The 26159-nt window shown below is 36.3% G+C and overlaps 1 protein-coding gene and 1 pseudogene across 8 annotated transcripts; both read left to right on the top strand.

The window, feature by feature from the left end:
- Nucleotides 1-26159, top strand: LOC137823526 (Iron-sulfur cluster biosynthesis family protein). Of its 8 annotated transcripts, none has more exons than XM_068628712.2 (14): nt 1-623; nt 1064-1171; nt 1265-1368; nt 1456-1539; nt 6689-6761; nt 6850-6915; nt 7097-7186; nt 10606-10671; nt 10977-11113; nt 11199-11285; nt 11377-11440; nt 24322-24465; nt 25010-25182; nt 25773-26159. In XM_068628712.2, the coding sequence occupies exons 1-13, from the start codon at nt 258-260 to the stop codon at nt 25151-25153; spliced, it is 1533 nt and encodes a 510-aa protein (XP_068484813.2). In that variant the 5' UTR covers nt 1-257; the 3' UTR covers nt 25154-25182; nt 25773-26159. The 8 variants fall into 8 exon arrangements, 5 of the variants coding, with proteins under 5 accessions (XP_068484813.2, XP_090149642.1, XP_090149643.1 ...); XR_016514610.1 differs by having other exon boundaries at nt 35-623; nt 10961-11113; XR_016514612.1 differs by having other exon boundaries at nt 35-623; nt 6850-6941; nt 10961-11113.
- LOC150025566 (uncharacterized) lies at nt 19454-20831 on the top strand (annotated as a pseudogene).

Below are 26159 nucleotides of genomic sequence, written 5' to 3'. Positions count from 1 at the left end.
AATGATACAATCTAGCAAAGAAAAAATTAAAATTAGTTAGTTTCCGAGTGGTGAGGGCGAATGCGTCAATACGCGAGCCTCATCCTCTGCTCCCGCTTCTTCGCACCAGAAGCACACGAAAATGATCATTAAGCCCTTTTTTTTCTTACTTTATTTTCCTGATAGAATGTCCTCCTAAATATACTTTTCTGGAATTTTAGTTGTTACAGATACTCTCATCAGCACCACCAAAGTGTCTTCCATGTCCAAACACTGAAATGGCGTCCATTTCGAAGTGCATCACTGTCATCCCCACTTGTGGCCTCTCGCGGCTACAATCCTTCACTCTTTCTAGTTTGGCGAAGCCCCCGAAGCAGGCAATAGCATTCCCTTGCGTGCAAAACCCGTTGATTGGGGGAGTTCGGAGAAGGGGATTGGATTCTAGGGTTTTGGTGGCGAGGCCCGGGGGCACAGTGGAAACCGATAAGGTGCCGTCGGATGTCAGAAAGCGAACGATGGACGCGGTGGATGGATGCGGAGGGAGAGTGACCATTGGGGATGTGGCTAGCAGGGCTGGCCTCAACTTGAATCAAGCTCAGAAGGCTCTTCAAGCTCTTGCCGCTGACACAGATGGCTTCTTGGAGGTTGTTACTTTGTTGCCCTTTACTTTGTGAAGCTTCCAGTACCGTATATGATAGGATTATCTTAAATATGACCAAAAGAAGGAAAATTAAATGGTTTAAGGGTTTTATAGGATGGTTTTAGAATATTAAAAGTTTGTAATATTATTTAGTTTATATTTTAATTTCCTATAGTTAGATAATGACACTTGTAGGGCATATTTTAGGTTATATGTGTATTTTTCTTACTTATCGTTAAAATTTAAATGCTTGTATTTATCTTCTTTATAGCTTTAATGGTAGATTTTAGGATATTGTGGAATAGTGTAGCTCATAGCTTCCTATCAATGTGGAAAATGTGCTGCAGTAAGTTGGTTATTAATTTGTTTCCTTGGTTTCCTATTTATTGTAAACTGTGATTATGGTTAAACATTAGAAATTATGTGCTACGGTTGTATCTACAGGTTTCTGAGGAAGGTGACGTTCTTTATGTATTTCCAAAAGATTATCGATCTAGGCTTGGTGCCAAGTCGCTTAGGATTAAAGCTGAACCCTATTTTGAAAAGGCCAAGGTATGAAGACTATTGTCTTCTCTGTAACAGTTGTTGCTGATGTTTTATCACTTGAATGTTGTTGTTGTTGTTGTATAACTTTGACTTTGACAGGCCGCAGTAGAATACTTGATAAGGGTATCTTTTGGCACAGCGCTTATTGCATCCATTGTTATTGTTTACACTACAATAATTGCTCTTGTAACTAGCAGTAGAAGGTATTCCATAACTTTAATGTCTATAATTGTATTTTTTCTTGAAAAATTTAGTGATGTGAATGAGGGAATAATGTTATTTATTTGCAGTGATGATGATAACCGTGGAAGGCGTGGAGGCAGGTCGTATGATTCAGGAGTCACTTTCTTCTTCAATCCTGTTGATTTATTCTGGTAATTCTATTTTGAGTGAAGGAGTTGCATTTTATACAAAATTTCTCAAATATTTTTCCTTCTTGGTTCTGATTGTTTTCTGCTAATTAGAATTTGAAAAATGTGTTAAGAGATAGTGTGAGTGTTTAAATGTTCTTAATACTACACATGATCTAGATATTCTTGATTATTAGTGATGAGAATATCTTTCTTTCAATACTTGTCAGTTGGTTAGCTTGCTTTAAAACTATTGGCACTTATCTTGCAATAAGTTTTTTGTAAGAAGTTGTAATTGTCTCAGAGACAATTATGATTGTCATCTTCTCTCTTTGAGCTTTTGCACTCTATAACTATCTATTGTAGGTAGATGTTCCTCAGTTTTGTTATTCTTATGTTTTAGTGAAATAGAACTTTCTCAATTTCTCTCTTTCTTGTTCATTCAAATATGGTAGCAAAAGCCTAGGGTGGCTACAAATGGCTTCTATTAATCCATTGTTGTTCCTATCTACTACCTTGCCATACTCCCGACCACCACCTTGAGTGGCTTTGACTTGGATAATGAGAGGGAATAAACACATTTTATTAATTACAATCATGCTAATTGCATTCTCAACTCCATTTGTAACAATCAGATTCTCTTAAAAAGGAAATAAAATGTGTTGGAATGAATGTTTAGATTCTAGGGATATATAAGGACCAAGAGAAGGAGAGTTAGAGAGACAAGCACATGAATTACCAGTGTATGCCATCAAAGTAGTGTCACTAGTATTTTGGCATGTCGCACTCCATTTGATGTTCCTGAAGATGGATCATTTGGTAATTTAGGAGCAACAAGTGACTCAGAAGTAGATGCTTGCACAATAATGTGTGGATGAGGGGTTTCCCATGTAACTTCCAACCAATGTTATCAATAAACGATTATGGCGTCGCCATCGCGGAAAACGGTGGCGAATTTTCTGGTCACCATCACACCATGACGGTGGCAATGCGGGTTTTTCATGGCTGCGACTTTTCACGGGATGCTAACAGTGAACGGAGAAAGCGATAACGGCAGAAAGAATGAGGCTTGCTACGGCGGCGCAAGAATAATCTTGACTGTATTTATTTTTGCCACTTGAGTAAAAGTCTCCTCCTAATCGATTCCATAGGTTTGAGTATACCCTTTTGCATCCAACCTTGCTTTATACCGATCCAGTGTGTCATCAAACTTATACTTAACTGTGTATATCCACCTATAACCCATTGCCTTCTTATCTTTTGGTCTCTCTACAATCTCCCAAGTCTCATTCCTTTGTAATACGCTCATTTCTTCATTCATGGCTCGAATCCAGTTCTCATCTTTTAAGGCTTCTTGTACTGATGTAGGGATTCTGATAGAATCAATAGCTGAAAGAAAACTCTGGTGCTGCATCGAAAGTTTTTCTGTTGACACAAAATGGGAAATAGGATACTTGGCACAAGATCTTTTTTCTTTTCTCAAGGAAATAGGTAAATCATTTAGGATAGGTTCAAAAGCAGTATTTAAGGTTTCCTCAAGAGTCTCACGGGTATGAGTTCTTACCTCCGGTTCGGACAATTGAAGTTGTTGTTCGACCAGGACGAGTTCTTGTTGCCTTCGCTGATATTGTTTTCCAAAATATTTGTCCTCATTATTCTTCACTGTTAATGATGTTGGTGCAGGGTCTTTGTCATCCTCCCTAAGATTGAAATCCTGCAACAAAGGAAAAGGTGGCAAGTCTAGAACCTCAACTTCTTGAATAGTCTCTCCCTAAAGTTGAGAACTAGGAAAGGAAGACTATCTTTCATGAAAGGTGACATCCTTGGAAACATAGACTTTACGACTTTGAGGGTGATAACATTTGTACCCCTTTTTGTTGGGGGCATAATTGATGAAGACACATTTGATGGCGCGAGGATCTAACTTACCCCTATAAGGATTATGAACATGGACAAAAGCAGGACAACCAAAGACACAATTTTGAAGACTAGTCAACATGGAATAGAATGATAGAATGTGGTCATGAGCTGAATAGGAGTAACACCCTCTAGAACCCGAGAGGGTAATCTATTAATCAAATAAGTAGCAGTCAAGACTGCTTCCCCCAGTAAGATCTAGGAACAAACGTTTGAAAGAGTAAAGTTCTAGTAACCTCAAGGATATGACGATTTTTCCTTTCAGCAACCCCATTTTGTTAAGGAGTGTCCACACAAGTTAAGTCATGAACAACTCCATTTCCCTGAAGGAACTTGAAAAGGTTTTGGTTCACATATTCTCTTCCATTATCAGAACGCAATCTTTAATTGGACTTTCAAATTGTGTTTGAACCAAACTATAAAAATTTACAAACAAGTAAAATACTTCAGACTTATCTTTTATGAGGAATGTACAGGTAACCCGAGTACAATCATCAATAAATGAAAAAATCATTTTGCACCCGAGAGATATTAAGAATAGGTGAAACTCCCCATACATCTGAATGAATAAGATCAAAAGGTTTAGAACTTTTATTACCATTGGGAAGAAAAGTTGTCTGATGGTGTTTAGCAAACTGACAAACATCACAATGAAAAAACTCAGTAGACACTTTTGTAAATAAAACAGGAAATAAGGACTTTAGGGTACTAAATGGAGGATGGCCAAGACGTCTGTGTTGAATTCATATGTGAGAGGATGACCAAGATTCTTGGCCTTGCTGAAGATTAGAAGTGTGTGACTATAGTCTAGCACACTTTTTATTTTCTTCATGCTGTAAATAATATAACCCGCTTTGCTCTTTAGCAATTCCAATAGTCTTCCTTGTGGCAAGATCCTGAAAAACACAATGGGAATGAAAAATTACCATTGCACAATTTAAATCTTGGGTAACCTTTTGAATAGACAAGAGGTTATTGGATAGTTTGGGAACATGAAACACATTTTTTAAAGGAAAGGAAGGTTGAAGGTGAACGTTACCATGACCAGTAACGGGGGTATTGGAACCATTAGCTACAGTAATATGTTGGTTACCAGATAAAGCAGTGTAGGATGAAAAATAAGAGGAATGAGGTGTCATATGATAGGTAGCACTAGAGTTTATAATCCATATATTTTCAGTACTAGAAGCATTAAATGATAAGAAACTAGAACTCTTACTAGTTAAAGAACAATAACTAGTTGTCTTACTAAGGGAGTCCATGAGAGTTCAATACCAACTGAGCTTTGCAGATTGACAAAATTTGGTCCTATTCACAAAAGAAAAAGTTTGTTGGAAATTTTTTCCGGCGGTGGTGGTCGACGACCACGGTCAATGGTGGTGGCAATGATGGTTAATGGTGCAAGGTGGTGGTCAGTGGGGAAAAGAGAAGAAAAAAAAAAACAGTTGCAGCAATTGAGGCTGTCCAAAAAAAGTAATTGCAGCCATGAAGGCTGTCCAGAAAAATAATTGTAGCAATGAAGGCTGCTAAAGAAAAAAGATTGCAGAAGCAGAGTCTCCCAGATCAGGTCTGATACCAAGTTGAAAGAAATAGATGAAATGTATTTCTGAGATAATTTGCAAATGTGATTACAGTCTCAATTTATAGATTATTTACAACTTAATTAAGGAAAGAAATAATAGGTAATGAAAGCAAGAAATAATCGGTGATTAAAGCTGTACAAATCAAATCACTAACAAATCTTTCCTAATAAATAGAGAATGAAATCTGCACTTAATTACAAAATAATTCTCTTGATTATGCAACAAAAGGGATACACAAGAGAAAGGTTCGAAAAAATATCCTCCAGAGACAATGAGTCTTCTGAGCCAACATGGTTTTGAAAAAGGCTCTAGATATCATGTAAAACTCTATGGAAGAGAGAAACATTAAGTTGAAATGATGTATTTTTTAAATAGCATGGGCACATCATTTATATTGAGAACTAGTAATCAATACAATAAATAGAGAGGTTTGATATCCAAAGATATAATACAGGAATAAAAAATGTTCCTAATAATATATATATATATATATATATATATATATATATATATATATATAATCTAGATATTTCTGATTACATAGGATCAACTCCTTATTTCCATAATTATAACAACATTCTTTATTATATAGGATTAACACTTTTTTCTATAATTATAACAAGTTTTCACAAATGGATACTATAAATTGTTTGGATATATTTTGTTTTTCTGGACAAAAGGTTTCTATTGTGAAAACTTGTTTTTCTGTCACGAAAAATATTAACCATATCAAGAGGTTTTCAAAATTTCTCTTATACTACCTACCTTCAAGTCAATATTCCTAATAAAGCTTCAAAATAAAAGGTCAAACTAGTCAAAGTCGTGGCTTTAACTTGTAAGACAATAACTGGCACAAAATATTTTCCCTCAAAGCAAACTGAACTTAAATGAACATCGTGGGACTGATATGAAAGGATCCAAACCAACCACGTTCATTTTTTTACCATAAACAAAGCATAATATGCAAGATTCTATACATCCCCAGAGTTGACAACTAAACCGTTTTTTTAATTGCTAATTCCCATGAAGCACTACATAATCAAATTACCGAATATTTAATTGCGAATTAAAAATTAAAAAAAAAAGAGAACCTGAGGCTTGTTCATTGATCAGATGGGTCCTCCAACATCATAATCATCCCAAATAAAGGTTTTATTTTCTAAAATACACATGCCATCCTTCTCTCCCTCCCCTGTCTCTGTGGCTGCTGACTCTTAACACCGAGCAGACAAAAGGTACTGAGCAGCCTGAAATATGCAGAAGCAGGAAAGGGACAAGTGCAAGTGTCCTTCTTGTAAGTGTTCTTTGGTTCTTTTTCTGCAATACGATTTAAAAATTGAAATGCTGCTAAGAGCATGGTGGGCCCCAAAACAACTGGCAATTGGGAATAAATATTTAAAAGTGTGGTATGGGAGAGATATTATTGACAAACCATAACTGTTGTATACCATAATGGCCTAACATATTTTTAGCCTGTGTGGATAGACGTGGAAGTGTACGGGAAGTTGATTTGCTTTTGTCTATACTTTTGATTGAATTAAGTATATCTTAATTTCTCCAATTACATTCCCAGTTTGTAGCACATGTATCTAGTTTCCTGTATGTAAAAGAGACACATTTCATTTTGAGAGAAATATTTGGTAACATATAATTTAATTTTTATACGATTGAAGGTACTGGGATCCATATTATTATAGGAGGCGAAGGCTACAAGCTGATGATGACAAGATGAACTTCATTGAATCGGTGTGTGATGTAATTGAAATAACATGTCATCCTTCCACCCCACATTTTATTGTTTCTAATGAAGACAAGGAATTTGTCATTTTGGTAGGTCTTCTCCTTTGTATTTGGAGATGGTGATCCTAATCAAGGAATTGAAGAAGAGAGATGGAAGTTGGTAATAATTGAGGACTATATTCAGTGGTCCGTTGCCTTTGATGATTTTGTTTTTTTGTTTCATATTTGGTACTGTTTTCCACATTACATGTTAAAATGCTAAACTCTTTTACCCTTTTTAAACTTTCCAATATCTTTACATGTTTATTTCCTCTAATCCACTTTACTCATCTTATGTACAGATTGGGCAATACATAGCATCCAATGGTGGTGTTGTTGCAGCTGAAGAACTTGCTCCATATCTTGACATAGATTCTATGGAGGGACTTAAGGTAATTTGGTATATGTTTGGTTGTGTGTCTACAAACACAGATGAGCATGTTTTATGTGATAAATGGAAGCTAAAAGGAGTTGCTTTTTCCTGCACGCGGAAATTGAACCTTCATAAAAGTGGAACTGATATGTAACTGAACATTCTATAATTTGTTTAACAAGGATATTTGTTGATTTGGGACTTAAGTACCCCGTAATACACAGTCTTGTGTGTCTTGGTCTTTTGCAGTGACCACCCTTGTTCTTGTTTTGAGGTCCTCTTTTTGTGGCCAGATGCACTCTTCTTTCTCCTTTCCTTGAAATATGAAAAGCTGGAGAGGGGACTGGAATCATAAAGATCGATATTTTAACATGGAATATAATATCATTCCTATTTAAGCATGGATGCTTGAAAATAACTTGAATAAGGTAACATGACTTATAAACTTAAAAGCTTGAATAAGGTCAATACCCTAAACCCTAAACTTATAATTAACTTAAAAGTCACAACACAACAATTTCAATTAAGAAATTGCACTCCCATTATCTTTATTAGCATTAGCTCCATTTGAAGACATTTTGAGCCAACACAACCATGCATATCCAAACATAGTTTTTTAACATGGCTGTTAAACACAGCTAACCAGAACACTGAACCATCTGAAAAAAGGCTGTCAAACTTAAGCACAAAAGCAAAATCACAAAGAGAAATTAATGGTAATATTGTTAGGATTAGAGGAGTTAGTTAAGATAGTTTGAATGTTGAGCTAGTCAATTAGTTTGAGTGGTTGGTTAGATATATAATGAGGGGAGGAAGGATACGAGAGATTCATATTTGGGTTGTCATTGTCAGTTGAACACTGACTGTTTGGGAAAGGATAAATCTTTTGAGAAGGGAAAACCCTTAGAAGAAAGAGTGCTCTCCCATTTCTTGTTCTTTTTATCCTATTCCCTGGTTAGCGTTTGAAAATCATAATCTGGATATTAAAGAAAACCAAAAATGAAGGAAAAAGGTTGTGGGAGGCACAATGGAGGCGTGTTAAAAGAGGAAAGAGACAAGAACCACTGTTGAACTATGGGTTTCAACAGTGAAGGAGCTATGGATATTTTGCATGCAAACCAAACTCTTGTCCTTGAAATGTAGGTAGCAACCACCATAGTCCAAGCTACATGATACCCATTCATATTTCCACCACCACTGAAGCTACCAGTTACCTTGCTCCTAGGCACAATATTCTATAGTGGATAACAATGCAGGGTGCCCACCCCCAAAATGAGCGAGATAGCGATGGTGGGATAGTTGTTATTTTAATCTTGTAGTATGTGTACATTAACAAAAAAAAGAAAGGTGTAAGTTTAACCAAATGTTGTTGGTCCTGTAAGAAATGTTGTTAGAAGTACTACCTTAAGCTGTTCAAACTGTCATGAGAACTTGAGAAACAAAACAATGGAGGGAGTGAATTGCATAAGAGGGATAGTGAAAGAATAGGGTGGAAAAATGTGGATTATAGGTTAAAAGATACTTAATGTTTTACCCTTAATGAAAAATAACCTTGAAAAGTAAGAATGACATCTTTTGGGGCTGGTATTGTGACCCTTAGGTTAAACCTTATTTCAACACAAAACATCCCGAAATAGAGCAATCTCTTTGGTTTTGTTCATGAAGTGCAACACGGCTAGACATCAAGGTATGACATGATACAACCTTTTGTCATGCGGTTGTGCAACTTCACCTTGGACTGGCACGATAGTAGAACAATTAGTGCTTTAGGAGGCAAATGTGGAAGTGTCCCCAACATAAGAGGTATGGATCTTCATGCTTATTTTTGGAGGAATACACAGTTGTCATAATAGCATCATGGTGATCGCAGAATCTGATCACATGTAGCAGGACACTCGAGGCAAGCCATACAAGGAAGTCATAAATATTGTGGATGTGGTTCTCAAGTTTTTTCTTAACATTTGCAGTTGGTGGTAGAAGCTCATTGAAATCATGTAAGCAGGAAATTGTTGTGGAGCAAGTAGTGTCAAGAGGTCTTGACAAACACTGTACAAATGTAGGGTGCCATAATATAGAGGGCATGAGCTGCACTCCAAAATGGTGCATACATCTTATGAGAACAAAAAATAAGTTTGAAAGAGGTGTTGGTTGGTAGTAGACACTATAATTGAGATGGGATTTGTGGCCCAACTCACTAGGTCATAGCCTGATTTCGGAAGTCTAGTGGCATGGAGGAGCAAAAAGCAGAACGTTCTAGCCAAATCAAGTGCTGAAACATAATTTCGAGCAATAGCCCAAGGAATATGTGAAATTCCATGGATGAGAATTACATTGAAAAGACCTGAAGATAAAGTGGGATGAGCATGTGAGGTTATATTGTGATAATAAATCTGCTATTTGTATAGCCCACAACTCGATGCAATTGTGATAATAAATCTGCTATTTGTATAGTCCACAACTCGATGCAAAATGATAACACTAAACATATTAAGGTTGATAGACATTTTATCAAGTCAAAGCTAGACAGTGGTTTGATTTGCACCCCATATGTGTCCACTCAAAATCAACTTGCTGACATACTCAACAAAGGGCTAAACTGCATTAACTGAAAGAATTATATCCAAGCCCAGAATGGAGAAAACTTACTCAATATTTTGAAGGGGAGTGTCAAAACAGTGTTGCTCATTATGTATTTTAGGAAGTTTTTTATTTATTTTAACATTATAATTTTATTCATTATTACAATAGTATGATGTCATTAATAGTAGATTACGTATTTAAAATCAATCCTATAATTACTGAAATTCATATCCTGAGAATTAGTTCTCTATATTTCCTAAAATAAAAGGCTCAAGAATATATAGTCCAATGGCCTTTTTATTGTAATACAAAAGAAATTTATTATTCTTTTCTTTCTATCTATATTTGAGAAATAAGGTTCCAACCCTGTGGTTTCCAGAGAAAACTAAGGTCGTCGGAACAAGTGAATGTGTGTTAAGATAAGTCTCCCTTAGATATCGTGGGTCCACCAGGCAAACATCGTTTTCAAAAGGCTCTAGATACCATATTAAACTATAAGAAAAAGAGAAGCATTGAGTTTAAAGTGTGTCTCTATGACAACACATGTGATTTATTTATGTTGAGAAAATAAATCATTACTATAAATAGTGGAGATTTGATATCCTAGCATGACACCAAGTATGCATTAATGGGTAATGGTCATGCGGCTTTCCATTAAGAAACAGAATCAATCACTTGATGTCATATGATGGCATGGACCAGAGGTATTGGTTTTAGATTTGAGGGGTGGAACCAAAGACAACTATGAGGACCAAAAACAAAATTTGCTCATTTTACACGGACAAAACATTTAAACCCTACTTTTTTTTATACGATGTCATTCCTAATTTTTAACCTTGTATCTTTGGGTTGTGGCAGGATGATGAATCCTATATCTTACCTGTGCTTTTACGATTTGATGGTCAGCCTGATGTTGACGAGAAGGTATTCGAGACAATAACTTCTGCTTTTCCTTTTTCCTCTCAAATGGTATCTACAAGATGATCCTGTATATTAGTCCGTAGAATTACTCTTTGTTGCCACATTATGGATTTCCTTAAGGATTATCATACAATTGTTAGTAATAGTTTTTTTTTTTTAAGGAAAGCATGAATTTCTTACTCATACATAATAATACCATCTGCAACTCATGTATAAAATATATAGTAGCTATTGATTTCTGCTGAGAATTATTTGTTCGCCTTATTTCCCCTCTTTTTATATATACTTGCAGATTGCTTGTTATGCAGGGAAATATTCTGTACAGGTTTCCATCTCTGCAGAGGACAGCTTCTCAAAAGAGTAAGAGGAAAGAATATGTAGGAAGGAGATGGGCAGATTGGGTTGGAATTGAGAAGTTTTTCCAGGAGAAAAAATGGCAATTCAGGTTTTTTTTATTTATTTTTTCTGATCTAGTTATGATTATCCTTGTATGTTTATTAAAACATAACAGTAGGCTTGTTCTATCGCAGTAAAACTGGCACCTCCGAGAGAGCAATGGTCTTTGGCCTAGGTGGCCTTAATCTGTTTGGAGTTATTATTCTTGGAACCATGTTGAAGTATGTTCTTCACATGATGCATTACATCATTAATTTGCTTTCAATTTTTTTTGTTTCAATGCCCTCACTTCTGTTTTTCATTGCTCGATAGAGATATGGCAGTTGCACCCAGTAGCTTCATTAAATTTGTAGGCGACATATTTCCTCTTCTTCAGGTACTGAATAATATTTCTATGTCCAAACAACTAAGTTCAAAGTTATAAATTATCTTTTTGAAGGAACATTTTGGTATAGGTTGATGATATTGCTAATTTTGGGAATTTCATGGCAATTTTATTGCTGCAAATTTAAGATAAATTAATTTTTGGGTGGGCAGTTCCTACGAACATGGGTATGGTCACTTTCTTGATATCTATGTAATTTTATGAAGGAAGAAACAAATTGTAGGAAGACATGATAAATAAAACGATTGTGTATTCTTTGGGCTCCTATCCACTTCTGGCTAACCCCTCAGGTATTGTTTGGGCTCGTACCCATTCCTGGCTAACCCATTGACTATTGTTTGGGCCCATAACCACTTCTGACTAACCTCTTGAGTATTGTTCGACTCCCAACCACTCCTGGTTGACCCTGTCCAAGTATTATTTTCTCAAGCCACTTTTGACTTAACCAAGTATTCTTTCATAAGTCACTCTTAACTTAATTAAGTATTCTTTCTAAAGCCACTCCTAACTTAACCAAGTATTCTTTCATAAGTCAATTTTGGCTTAATTAAGTATTCTTTCACAAGCCACCCATGGCTTAACCAAATATTATTTGATAGCCGCTCCTGGTTGATAAATGGGTATTCTTTACCAAACAATCACTTTTGTCTAAAATAAGAAGATTATTTGAGTGGTGGTCAACGAATCATATAGTTTCTCCCAAGAGAGAAATATCGTCTATAGACGTGTACAAGATTTGTATGCTCTTTTCTAGAACACAAACAATGTTCTTTATGAAGCTTTTGATGGGCGCAACGATTTCAGTACTATACAACAAAGTCTCTCTTCTTCTTGGTGAATGGCTTTATATAGGCCCTGGAAGAAGATTGTTGTTGCAAAATGGTTTTTGATACTTGAGCAACTTTAGCTCTTTTGAATGTCCTTCTTTTGTCTAATGAGCTTGAAAGTGAATGATGCATTAAATGCACTCCATGCAGCATTAGATGCCCTTTTCTTCTTTTACATAACCTTCGAATGGCTGGATGTATTTATCTCTTCTTTAACAGTGTGCCTTTGCCTAAAGTGTAGAGTCGTACAAAGTAGATAGTCTGTTTAGAGTTGTTAATGCTAGCATCAAAGGCTTGTTGAAGAAAAACAACTTTAGTTTTTTTATCCAAGAGGTCATTTGATGTGATTGTGCTTGCAAATAGATCTTCTTGGTAGATAGAATTAACGAACTATCCTTGTAACATTGAATAAGCATATATGTTTTTGTGTGGTACAAGGTTAGTTTAGACCTACGGCGTATCGTCTGATCTTGTAAAAAGCTTTATTGGACGTGATTTGAGATTGCTGTGTTGTATTGTCTATTAGACAAAACTCTTGTGTCTTACATGATTTCTTGTTAAACTAAGCTATCGTCTTATAGGTGAAACATGACTATGTTTATATATTTTCAGCATTTAATCAAAATCATAGGGTGTTGAACTTTTTCTCTAACAATCATACTTGAGATGACCTTAATACCTTGACAATAATATTGTAATAACAAGTCAGCTATGAGTATTGCTCATAATCTAATCCAATCCAACATGATAGGACCAAACATATTGAAATTGACAGACACTTGAGATCATAGAAATCTTGACTGAGGCCTAGTGGTTATAGCTCATGTTCCTACAAGATTTCAGATAACAAGAATCTTCACTAAAGGGCTTCCTCAAGGTAGATTCTAGGATCTTGTAGGCAAGTTGGGGATATTCATTAACAACTTTAGGGGGAGTGTTGTAAATAGCAAATTATTAGGATAAAAAATATTCTCAATATCTCCATAGGAATTAGGAAAAAATATCTTCAAAATCTTCCTATTTATTTCAACATATTTTTATTTCTTTTTTTAAAGGTTCTAGTCATTACAAATACAAATGATGAGAATGTAATTTATATGATTGGTATCAATAAAATAATTCTTAGGTTTTCTACTTGATCATTGTGAAGTAGAAACATTTTATATCAATTGCACTTTGCACTTAATCATTCAAGGCTTTTATACAATCTTAGTTTTGTTTTGAGTATGGAAAGCTTTCGTGATTAACTGTTAAAAGCATGACTGTTGTAGCTAATGTTGTGAAACTCGTTACTTGGAAGAGGATCAGAAAGGAATTAAAACTCGTAACTCGAGGATCGTAACTTGACTCAGAAAAGTTATTATTATATAAAAGAATTTTCTTTAATACATAACATAATTAAAAATAAATTCTTAATTCATAAAATAGTCATGCACAAAACAACCAATAAATTCATAAACGTTTAATACAAATAAACTATCCAAGAAAGTCAGGTATATTAATCATAGGATAATCATCTTCCTCTTCCAAATGATCTTCATTTTCATTAATATTATCTCCACCATGTCCTTCATCATTATCAACAATTGGAGGAACCTCCAAATCATTCATGAATTCAACAAAACCATCTCTTCTAGGATCATATTCTCCAACTTCAACTAATATGTCTTCGTCTCTAAACCATCTATTTGTTTCATTTTCTTCTACAGTCCATTCATCATCAGAAGCAAGATCATCTTTTGTTTCCTAACATCTTTCTTCATCAATCTTGAATTTGTCATCACAAACACCACATCATTCATGGTCCTTTGGTGTGAATCTAAATAATTATAAAATTAATTAACACATCATATTATCATCTAAAAAATAATTGTAAAATCAATTTCAATAATTTAAATTCTTACCCTTTCAAAAGCACTCCAATTACGCTCACAACCGGATGAACTAAAAGTCAAACTCAATACTCTAATTGCAAATCTTTGTAGTTTTGGATGTTCATCACCATATGATTCCCACCATTGTGATGGAGTTTTGGTCTTGAGTGCATGTTGAGCTATCTGACTACTAAAAACTCTTGAAACTCTCAATTTGAACATCAATCTTTCTCATCTTATCAATGTCTCCCACCAACCTCTCCACAGAGTCATACATTCCACGTTTCACCTCATAATCAACTTTAAAATCGGGATGATAATGCAACATGGGATTAAGGTAATAGCTTGCAGCATGCAATGGCTTATGCAATTGGTTGTCCCATCTTTGATCAATGATTTCCCAAAGGGAAGTGTAGCTAAATAAGATATAAATAAATAAATTAATCTCTAAAACAAGTCTATATTTCTAAACAATAAAATTAGAAATTAAATATAAGTGAAAGGTAATTAGTCTTACCTTTTACTAACTGCATTGAAAAGACTTTGTATCTTCTCTTTTGCAATATCTATCTCTTCATAAATAAATCCCATGACTGATTTCTCATCTAAATCCAACATGCGCGACATTTTAATTAGGGGAAGGCACCCCTCAAGCAAATTTAAAATGTTTTTCCAAAATCCCTTTGCCAATATAAATTTTCCACCAACCCTTCATCTCTTGTTTTTACAAATTGACTCGATTGCCACTTTGAGGATGTGAACATCCTAATAAGTGATCTTTAATTTTCATTCAAGCATCCCAAAGTCAGATAAGAGGTGGCAAAACGAGTATTGGCTGGTCTTATCAAATCTATTCCTTTACTATATTTGTGCAACAAGGAGATAAGACCAATTCTTGAGTAAATGTAGGTTGTAGTTTTCTTACCATTGACTATTGTCTCATGATGGAGTGATATTTTCTTCTCAAAATCTTCCAACATTAGATCAATGCAATGGACTGCATAAGGTGTCCAATACAACTTTTTCCTCTTTTGGATTAACAATTCCCTATCAGCCTTATAACTAATTCAGGCATCCTCTTAAGTTCTTCACTGTTTGCTACATAAAAAGGAATAACATTATTGTAGAAAAACAGAGCAATTTCTTGGCATGTCTCCTCCCTCTCATTCTTCTTGAAAATGGAGTTAATAGTAGTTTGAGTTCCCCTTCTCTTGAAAATATTTGATGAGTCCCCAACCTCTTCACTTGGTCTTTTTCTACAATTATTTGAATCACACACACTATTGTCTTCTACAAACATTGATTTCTTTATCAGATTTTTGCTGCAGTGTAGCAATAGTATCCAACATTAATTTTTTAACCTCTTATAGCACTAGTATATATGCTCACACATCCTTTGAAGTCCTTGCTAAATGGTGCTTTAATCTGTAAATCCCTCTTATTACTACTTTCTCAAAATATATACATTTTACGTTCCTTGCTTTTCCATCACAATATATAGAAACACAATGCTTCCACGCAGGACCAGTACGACCACTTGCCATTATAATAATGATCAACAAAAAGAAAATAAAAGTAAAAGAAATAAAATAGATGAACAATGCAGCACAGTGGTGAAATCTAAATATAATAAATTCTTCTCCCTCTCGTGACATCACAAAATGAAATAATAGAGAGCGGAGTTGTGGTGGGACCATTAGACCAAGAAGGAGGGAGGCGTGACGACAATGGGGTCGCAACGGCAGGAGGCGCGATGGCGTCGAGCACGACCTAGAATGACGACGATCTTGAACAAAAGCAAAGAGGTTGACAACGCGAGCAACAATCACGATTTCAGCGATTGAGTTCTCACAGTTGCACGTTTGGGTTTCGTCCTTGGGCTTTCAAACCACCATGTAAGGGCTTTTTTTTTTAAATTGGCCCAAGTCACGGATCGAAGACAATCATCGATCCTTCGATTCGACTACGTACTCGCAGGATTGCTCTGATTCGCTCAACCAAAAATCCTCTATGCGAGTCAAGACGTTTTCTGCTAAAAAATCGTAGGATCATGCGAGTATACGAGTACACTCGCTGTACCGCCCAGGTAGTCGGAAGTAATGACGTGGCAGCAAGCAATAATATAGGCGTGTTGAACGGAACACCTGTCTGGCAGAAGGGAAGGAAGTCCGGGAGCTCGTGTAGTCACCAATCGTTAAGTTGGCGTGATCCGATCTCCAGCATATCTAAACCGACGGTCACCAGGTTTGTGTCGTAGTCGCCGGATGCGAACCCAGGCGACCAAGTGATCAGAGATCGCCGAGAGGAGGACATCGCCGAAAGATCAGGAAAGCTTGTTCAAGGCTTTCAAAGGGCACGAGTGCGAAGGATGAAGTTATCAGATGATCATTCCCCAGCTAGCCAGAGGTTAAGGCCAGAGAACAGCTTACCAGGACATGCACGGTGAAGCGAGTAAAGCAGATTATGATGGCGGCCGGCGAGACCACAGGGAAGGTGTACATGGTGACACCCTGCACTCGCCACATAGAAGAGATCGCGCTCCAAGGCAGCTATACGCCGAGTTACTCCTTGCATGGGTAACTTAGTCGAACAGCCTGAAGAGTAAGAAGTGACGCTCAAGCAGAGGACGCTCCAGAGGTTGACACGTGTACAGCTGGATGCGAGCCACGTGTTCAGATGTGTAACCGTCAGGAGAGAGAAAGTGCACAGGTATATAAGAGATTCTAACGAACTTCTGAGGTACGCGCGCGTTTAGAACACTTCTTTACGCTTGAGAATACTTGAGTACGCTGAGAGAGTTTTTGCACGGTTCCTTGAGTTCTTAGTTTTCTCTCTTAGAGTTTTGGTGGTTCCGTCACTGACTTGAGCGTCGGAGCTCGATCGGCCGCAGTGGCGCCACTCTGTCTTTTGCAGGTTCTTGAGGTGAATCGAGGTGTGAAGGACGGAAGCTAGCGTGGTGCAAAGCCGATCCAGAGGAAGACACCTTTGACGAGGCAAGGCTCTTGCGCTCTGGTCAACAGGCAGGATCACTCGCGATTTTCACTTCATTGGTTGTAGCATCTAACATCTTGTATTGACTAACCAGTGGACAGTCTGATGAGCTATAAATTGCACAAAACACACATTAGAAGGTTCACACAATATTGCATATATATATATATGTAGCACATTCATTATTTGTTATCATCAAAAGTCTTCATATGGATTAGATTGTTGGGATCTTATCAACAACACTAAAATACATTTGAGCATACCACCCAAAAAGGGATGGCAAGATTGAAGTTCTCAAAAGAGGACTCAAAACATACCTCCTGAATTGCTTCTATGGAGATTGATTGCATATTTTGTATAACTTTATCCACCTGGCAAGTAATAATACGACACCTCCTTCCATTCAACCATCTAGATGACTACTTTATAGGGCCTTTATGGATGACGACCACTAGACATTCTCACTCCTTTCTGATCAGTATGATCTACAGTCACCTCTTGACATCCTCCATGAACACCAAACCATCTTGCAAGATTTGAAAGAACCTCTTTTACGCACATCAACACATGTTTGGGCAAACCAACTAGCACCACAAAGATTGCAACTTTGTTGTTAACTAGGTATGATTGGAACTTCAACCATATTTGCAAAGCACAGTTGCTCGTTGACCTACTCACAAATTGGCTAGTCAGTATGTTGGCCCAAATCGTAAGCTACATGGGCACACCTACTTGCTCACAAATTTTCGAAAATACTTAGAATGAGAATCTTATTAAATATTTTGAATTTTAGAATTTAGTTGCTTCAAATTAATGCACATAGTTAAGAATGTAACAAATCAAGAAATTGAGAGATAAGGAGAGAGAAAGATCAAGACAACAAATCTTTATACTGGTTCACTCTATATCAAAAGCTACACCCAATTGCTCACTACACCAGCTAAGCTTATAGTATAATCTCAAGGTTTACAAACGCAACCAAAATAGTGAAAGTAAACAACTCAAGAAACCAAATCTTGAACCCTACAATACTTGATTACTCTCCTAGTAACACCTTGTTACTATACTATACTAGGAAACCCTATCCAAAAAAATCTAAAGACTAAAATTAAATTGAAGAATAAGAACAATGTCACCTCGGACAAGCTCAACACAACAGAAAAGGAAAACCAAGGTGAACCTCTATGTTTTCTTCAAATCAAGGTATTGATCACAAGATTGTACAAAGAAAGCTTCAAGAACAATTTTTACTCAGTTTGGACTCTCTCTCACTAAGTAAAAATGATCTAAGAAAGAATGGTTTTGATTTCGTGTTAATAGGTTCTAAAACGAGAGTTATATAAAATTCAATGTCAATTTTGATGTCTTAAAATTGTGTTTTAATATGTTAATTTCACTTACTAGTAATATCCCCACTTCCCTTCCTTATCCCCACACATTACGTACCCTCCATTAACATGTCCATTTAGTCACCTAACCCTTTATCTTCTCCTATCCAGAAGGCGGTCCAATCCCACATGTCTAGTCACTCATGTTCCCCTCAGGCCCAACTCACTATATATCCCACGTCCCAACCACCACCCTTTTCCACTTAGGCTCACACATCAACTCAAAGCTCTTCCCCAATGCTTTCCGTAACCCAACCCATTACTCCCCTATCCTCAACCTTCTCAACAACCTGCTCTTCCCAACCCTGAGGAAAAAATTCCCCCTATAGCACGGGGTATTTGTACAATTTGAGGGAAAAGTTAGGTCACCCAAGTGGTTCAAAGGCTATGTGTGGAATTAAATAGTTGTCCTCCTTTTTATGGGCCTATACTGGCCCATCCTACAATACTACCCCAATCCTTTTATGTATGACTATTCTTCGTACAATTTGAGGGAAATGAAGAAACTACTTTAACTATTTTGTCTCTTTATTGCAACATGACAACATATTGCAACATGTCAGTAATTATTCGTGACAAAGCTTCATTCCATGAACCTGAAAAAGTGGGTTTGGTCAATATGAAGTGTGTTAGATATTATTAGATATAATTAGATATTATTTGATATTATGAGATATTATAGATATTGTTAGATATCTCATATTTATGTAATGGGCTTAGCCCATATGTTTCTTTTTCCTATATAAACATAACCCTATGTGTTCAATGTACACAAGGGATTTACCCTATTCTTTCTTTTCCTTTAATATGGTATCTAGAGCATAAGGTTAGAGTTTAGGGTTTAGGGTTCAATTTTTATTGGTGAATCCACTATTCACTGGAATTTTCCAGCCACCACCCCCACTGTCTCGCCGGACCTTCGCCGGACCTTCACCGGAACTTCGCCGGAGACGCCGCCGGAATCTCGCCGGAATCGCTGTCGGAGCCTTCATCTTTGTTGCTCCCGCCAATTAACCGGTGACTGGATTTGTCCTTATCTTTTATGGCTTCTTCCGCTTCCGCTGCCACTATGGCTTCTTCTTCAGTCATTATGTCGGATTCATCTATTTATACTAATTACGTCAATGTTCATCTTTCCATTGACAAATTGGATGGAACTAATTATGACACTTGGGCATCAGATATTAAATTATGGCTTAAGAGTCAAGGTTATGTTGATCATCTTACTCATCCTACTCTTGCTGAAAAATGAGGTTGTTCGTTGGTCGAAAATTGATGCTCAATTATGCATTGTTATCAAATCGACCATTCACTCATCTTTAAAACAAATTTTTCGTACCTATGAAACATGTTCAGAAGTTTGGGAACAAGCAAAATTATTATACACCAATGATACTCAACGTCTTTATGGTGTGTGTCAAAATCTTCTCACAATTGTTGCTCCCAAACGTCTTGATGGTACAATGGCAGAATATCTAGGTAAACTTCATGCTCTTCTTCATGATTTTAATGAGTTATTACCTCCTGCCTCTACTCCTTCTCAAGAACTAGAACAAAGATCCAAGTTCTTCATGTTATTGGGTTTACATGGTTTTCCTGATGATTATTCTCACGTTCGTGATCAAATTTTGGGATCTCCTATTGTGCCCAATTTTACTTCCACTTGTTCTACCCTTTTGCGCGTGCCAGGTAAACACACCGCTGATATAACGTCTCATGTTGATGACTCTTCTGCTTTAGTATCTCAGCATAATGATCGTACTCGCCCTCACAAGCCGGGCAAAGGGCGTCACAAGTGTGACCATTGTGGCAAACTTGGCCACAAAATTGACAGATGTTATGCCTTACATGGTCGTCCTCCTAGATCTGTTGCGGTTGCTCAAATTGCCCCTGTGCAACCTTCTACCATGGACCATACTTCAATTGATACCGCAAGCCAGCCTGCTATTTTCAATGAATTTCTTAAATGGTATGAGGATCGTCAGAACCCTAGTTCCACGGCTTCTGTTGCACATTCAGGTACATCTTTTGTTGGCCTCACTCACTCCACTTCCCATGGCCCTTGGGTTCTAGATTCAGGTGCCACTGATCACATTACTGGTAATAAATCTTTTTTCTCTTCCCTATCTACTACGGGTTATTTACCTTCAGTTACCATGGCCAATGGATATAGGGTACCATCACAATGGTGTTGGTACTATTAATCTTTTTTCATCTTTATCTATTGATAATGTTCTTTATGTCCCTGGGTCTCCATTTAACTTATTATCCATTAGTCGTCTCACTCGTTCCCTTGACTGTGTTATTTCTTTTACCAAAGATTTTGTTACTTTACAGGACCGGAGTTCGGGACGGATGATTGGCACCGGATGTGAGTCTCATGGACTTTATCAACTACAGATTTCTGCACATGTTGGCGCAATTATGGATTCTCCATCTCTCATTCATGCTCGGTTGGGTCATCCTAGTCTTGCCAAGATGCAACAGCTTGTTCCAAGTTTGTCTAATGTGTCTACTTTATCGTGTGAGTCGTGTCAGTTAGGGAAACACATTCGTAGTTCTTTTCCTCGTAGTGTCTCACAACGTGCTTCATCTCCTTTTGCCTTAGTTCACTCTGACATTTGGGGACCAAGTCGTATTAAGTCTAATTTAGGATTTCAGTATTTTGTTACTTTTATTGATGATTATTCAAGATGTACTTGGGTATTTTTAATGAAAAACCGTTCTGAGTTGTTTTCTATATTTCAAATATTTTACAATGAAATTAAAAATCAATTTGGAATTTCCATCCGAATTTTGCGCAGTGATAATGGACGTGAGTATCTTTCTCATTCTTTTAAAAATTTTATGGCTTCTCATGGTATTCTTCATCAAACTTCATGTGCTTATACACCTCAACAAAATGGGGTAGCTGAGCGCAAGAATAGACATCTTGTTGAAACAACTCGTACTATTTTAATCCATGGTGATGTTCCTCAGCGTTTTTGGGGTGATGCTGTTCTTAGTGCATGTTATCTCATTAATCGCATGCCATCTTCAGTTTTAGATAACAAAATTCCTCATTCTATTTTATTTCCACATGACCCTCTCCACTCTTTACCTCCCAAAGTTTTTGGGTCCACATGTTTTGTTCATAATTTTAGTCCTGGTCTTGATAAATTATCTCCTAAGTCACACAAATGTGTCTTTTTAGGGTTCACTAGATCACAAAAAGGATATAAATGTTTCTCACCGTCTTTAAACCGTTATTTTATTTCAGCAGATGTCACCTTCAGTGAATCTTCCCTTTACTTTAAGTCTTGTCCTTCTCCTTCAATTTCTTCATCTAATCAAGTTAATATTCCTCATGTTGTGCCTAGTGCACCTAACAATTCACCATCGCCGCCAACTCTTCAGGTGTATAGTCGTCGTCAACCGTCTCATCGTCCATCAGCAGACTCTATTCTGGTGCCAACACCTCATCCCCCTCCGGCTCCTATAGTTGAACCTCCGACTGTTGAACCTGATCTTCCTATTACTATCCGTAAAGGTATACGTTCTACTCGTAATCCCTCTCCACATTATACTGCTTTGAGTTACCATAGACTATCTCAACCCTTTTATACCTGCCTTTCGTCTATTTCTTCTATATCCATTCCAAAATCTGTAGGTGATGCCTTAGTCCATCCTGGTTGGCGTCAGGCCATGCTTGATGAAATGAATGCGCTTCAGAATAATGGAACTTGGGAACTTGTTCCTTTACCATCTAGGAAATCTGTTGTTGGTTGCAGGTGGATTTTTGCTATCAAAGTTGGTCCTGATGGTACTATTGATCGTCTCAAAGCTCGTCTTGTGGCTAAGGGTTATACCCAAATTTTTGGTTTAGACTATGGTGATACTTTTTCTCCAGTAGCAAAGATGGCCTCTGTTCGCTTATTCATAGCTATGGCTGCTCTTCAACAATGGCCTCTTTATCAACTGGATGTTAAAAATGCTTTTCTTAATGGGGATTTGCAGGAAGAAATTTATATGGAGCAACCTCCCGGTTTTGTTGCTCAGGGGGAGTCTTCTGGATTGGTATGTCGTCTTCGCAAATCCTTATATGGCCTCAAGCAGTCTCCTAGGGCTTGGTTTGGAAAATTTAGCAATGTTGTTCAACAATTTGGTATGACTCGCAGTGAAGGCGATCATTCAGTTTTTTATCGTCACTCGAGTGCTGGGTGTATCTATCTTGTAGTATATGTTGATGACATTGTTCTTACAGGCAGTGATCACCATGGCATCTCACAAGTAAAACAACACCTTTGTCAACACTTTCAGACCAAAGATCTTGGCAAACTCAGATATTTCTTGGGGATTGAGGTAGCACAATCCAATACTGGTATTGTTATCTCTCAAAGAAAATACGCATTAGATATTTTGGAGGAAATTGGGTTGATGAATTCGAAATCTGTTGATACTCCCATGGATCCCAATGTCAAGCTTCTACCCAATCAGGGGGAGCCTCTTTCTGATCCTGAGAAGTACAGGAGATTAGTTGGAAGATTGAACTATCTCACTGTTACTCGTCCTGATATTTCCTTTGCAGTCAGTGTGGTGAGTCAATTTCTTAATTCTCCATGTGAAGATCATTGGAATGCAGTCATTCGTATAGTGAAGTACATTAAAGGCTCTCCTGGAAAAGGTTTGTTATATGGTCATAATAACCATACTAAAGTCGTTTGTTATTCAGATGCTGATTGGGCAGGATCTCCATCTGATAGAAGGTCAACTTTTGGTTATTGTGTCTCCATTGGTGATAACTTGATCTCTTGGAAGAGCAAGAAACAAAGTGTTGTGGCAAGATCTAGTGCAGAAGCAGAATATAGAGCTATGGCCTCGGCTACTTGTGAGCTTATTTGGCTTAAACAGTTACTTAAAGAATTGCAATTTGGAGAGGTTACTCAAATGACACTCATATGTGATAATCAGGCTGCTCTTCATATTAGCTCAAATCCAGTTTTTCATGAAAGGACAAAACATATTGAGATTGATTGTCATTTCATTCGAGAAAAGATTATATCAGGAGATATCAAGACTGAGTTTGTTAAATCAAATAATCAATTAGCAGATATTTTTACTAAACCCTTACGAGGACCTAGGATTGATTACATTTGTAACAAGCTGAGTACATATGATCTATATGCACCAGCTTGAGGGGGAGTGTTAGATATTATTAGATATAATTAGATATTATTTGATATTATGAGATATTATAGATATTGTTAGATATCTCATATTTATGTAATGGGCTTAGCCCATATGTGTAATGGCTGAAATGATCCTAATGAGAAGAGTAAATAAAACCGGGGTTGATAAGCATATCATTTTATTGGTGCTTCTCTTGCTTTGTCTAGAGTCATGGCCATTAACTAAATGAGATAAAATGAAAGCATTGAGAAAGACAAATACTATTGATCAAAATATGTCATACTTCGGAAAATGTTTTACACTTGCATAAACGTTAAGTATGTCTTGGATGCATGAGATAAATCTTGTGATTATTGTTAGATATTATAAGATATTATTAGATATTATAAGATATTAGATATTGTCAGATATTTCTATGTAATGGGCTTAGCCCATATTTGTTTTGTATGTTTTTCTCTGTATAAACATAACCTACTTGTTCAATATACACAAGGGATTTATCCTATTTCTCCTTTTTCTTTATTTTAATAATTATATTTGTTAGCATTCTGTAAATCTTGTGATTATAGTTATTAGCATTGTTTAACATCACTGTCTCATACGTTGTATGGTAATATTTGCAGATTTATGCTGGTTGTTTCTTTGCAATTCCTCTTTTTCGGTGGTTTCTTATTCGAAAAATGAATGATGATATTCAAAAGAGAAATAAAGCTAGAGAGCAGTGTGCACGAGTTCTTGAATTACCTGACACTTCACTACGGCAGAAGGTATGATTTATCAAAGTCATATTGACCTTATAGTATATCGATATTATTGTCTTCCTCTATAATTTATTTACTACAGAATTCAAGAGAATCTTCCTTTAAATGTATGAAGGCAACCTTGTATTTGTGTATGAAAACATAAAAAAGAAGCAAGGAAATGTTGGACCTGTTTTAGACCTTCATTTCTCTCATTTCTTTCTTTATATACTTCTAATTACTCTTGGTTGTCTTTTTATAAAGTTTACCACATTTTATAGTTTACAACAAGTATTCCGAATAAATTGAATAAGGATGTAATTGAATTTTGAAAATGATTCCTTGAATAATTGTGCATCCAATCTCATTTCTGTATTGTTTTGGATGGTTGCTGCTTATACGACCACGTCCAATATGTGTGTATCACTATCATATGCTCAGTTCAACTATGGATCTTTTAAATACTTTATTTCGATATGCTCTTGTCTTGTTTGAGGGAGTGGAAGATTGGATGGGGGATGGCTTTTCTCAGGCATAATCTCCCTGAGAAATTCTTTGTTTTGGCTTTCAGCTTTTGAATGCTCGGGACATGGCCCAAAAGACAGTCATAGGAAAGGATCAAATTGTGTATAGCACTGACAAGGACTTCCTTGAGCAAGACTATGAAACTCAAGAATGGGATAAAAAATTTCGGGAGCTTGAGAGGTCCGACTAAGAAGGGTCAACTGTTAACCTGTTATAAAGGTAACTTGTTTAACTTCAATGTGTACACTTCTTAACATGTGTTCAATTCCTATGGATTAAAAAATGTCAATGTCAATGTATTGAATTATAGGTATTTTTTCAAATTAATTAAATTAGACGATAAATTTAAAAATCTAAATGTATGATTTTTTTTTTCTTCTTTACATTTGATTTTGTATTGTAGACGATAATGTATATCTAATAGTTATACTTTTAAGTTTTAGTTAATTTTAAATTCATATAATTTTTTGTTTAAATAGCAAATGTTTTATTAAAATAAAAATAAATGTAAATAGTGTAAGAAAAATACTTTTTTTTTTGTTTTAAGGATCCAATAATATTTTTAGCTCATAGTAGCGAGGGTGTGAATATTGTGAAGATGAGGGTTTCTATTTTTTAATTAAGAGGCATGGTAATATTTTTTTTAGTGAGAGGCCAAATGTAAATGAAGAAAGCAAATAGTTCAAACTTCAAACGCTTCTTCAAAAGTGGTAGAAAATGTTACGAAACCTCTTATTTTAGTGAAATAAAAAAGTTATAATGGAATCTTTACTTCATTGAATGGGTGTTATCATCCATTAAAATTTCAGGGAGTTGAGCTTCTTATGTATTGACAACTTGAGCAGCACAGCATCTGGGCTTGGCTTCTGTGAAAGCATTGGATGTGGCCCTGCTATATTGCACTATTTACTGGTTCATCTATAAATCGTAATTCATTTCTTAGATCCAGTAATTTGAGTGATAAAATTTGTAATTTGACCTATAAAAGTAGTGAAAGCTTCATGTAGCTTGATAGGCATTGCCTTTGTATTTATGACTTTATTGGCCAGTGTTGATATTAATTAGCGCGAAGGTGAAGAAAATTAACGTTTATCGTAAAAGCACCACAGATAATTAGGAAGCAAGATTGTATAAGATATTGGTCCGCAAGTTTCTCATTTTGCGTAGGTGTAAACCAGAGTTCCTTTTGCTTGTCT

Source organism: Phaseolus vulgaris, chromosome 8, assembly GCF_051622355.1.
Source record: "Phaseolus vulgaris cultivar YP4 chromosome 8, ASM5162235v1, whole genome shotgun sequence".
In the NCBI taxonomy this organism is placed as follows: Eukaryota; Viridiplantae; Streptophyta; class Magnoliopsida; order Fabales; family Fabaceae; genus Phaseolus; species Phaseolus vulgaris.
This window is presented reverse-complemented; position numbering and strand designations above follow the sequence as displayed.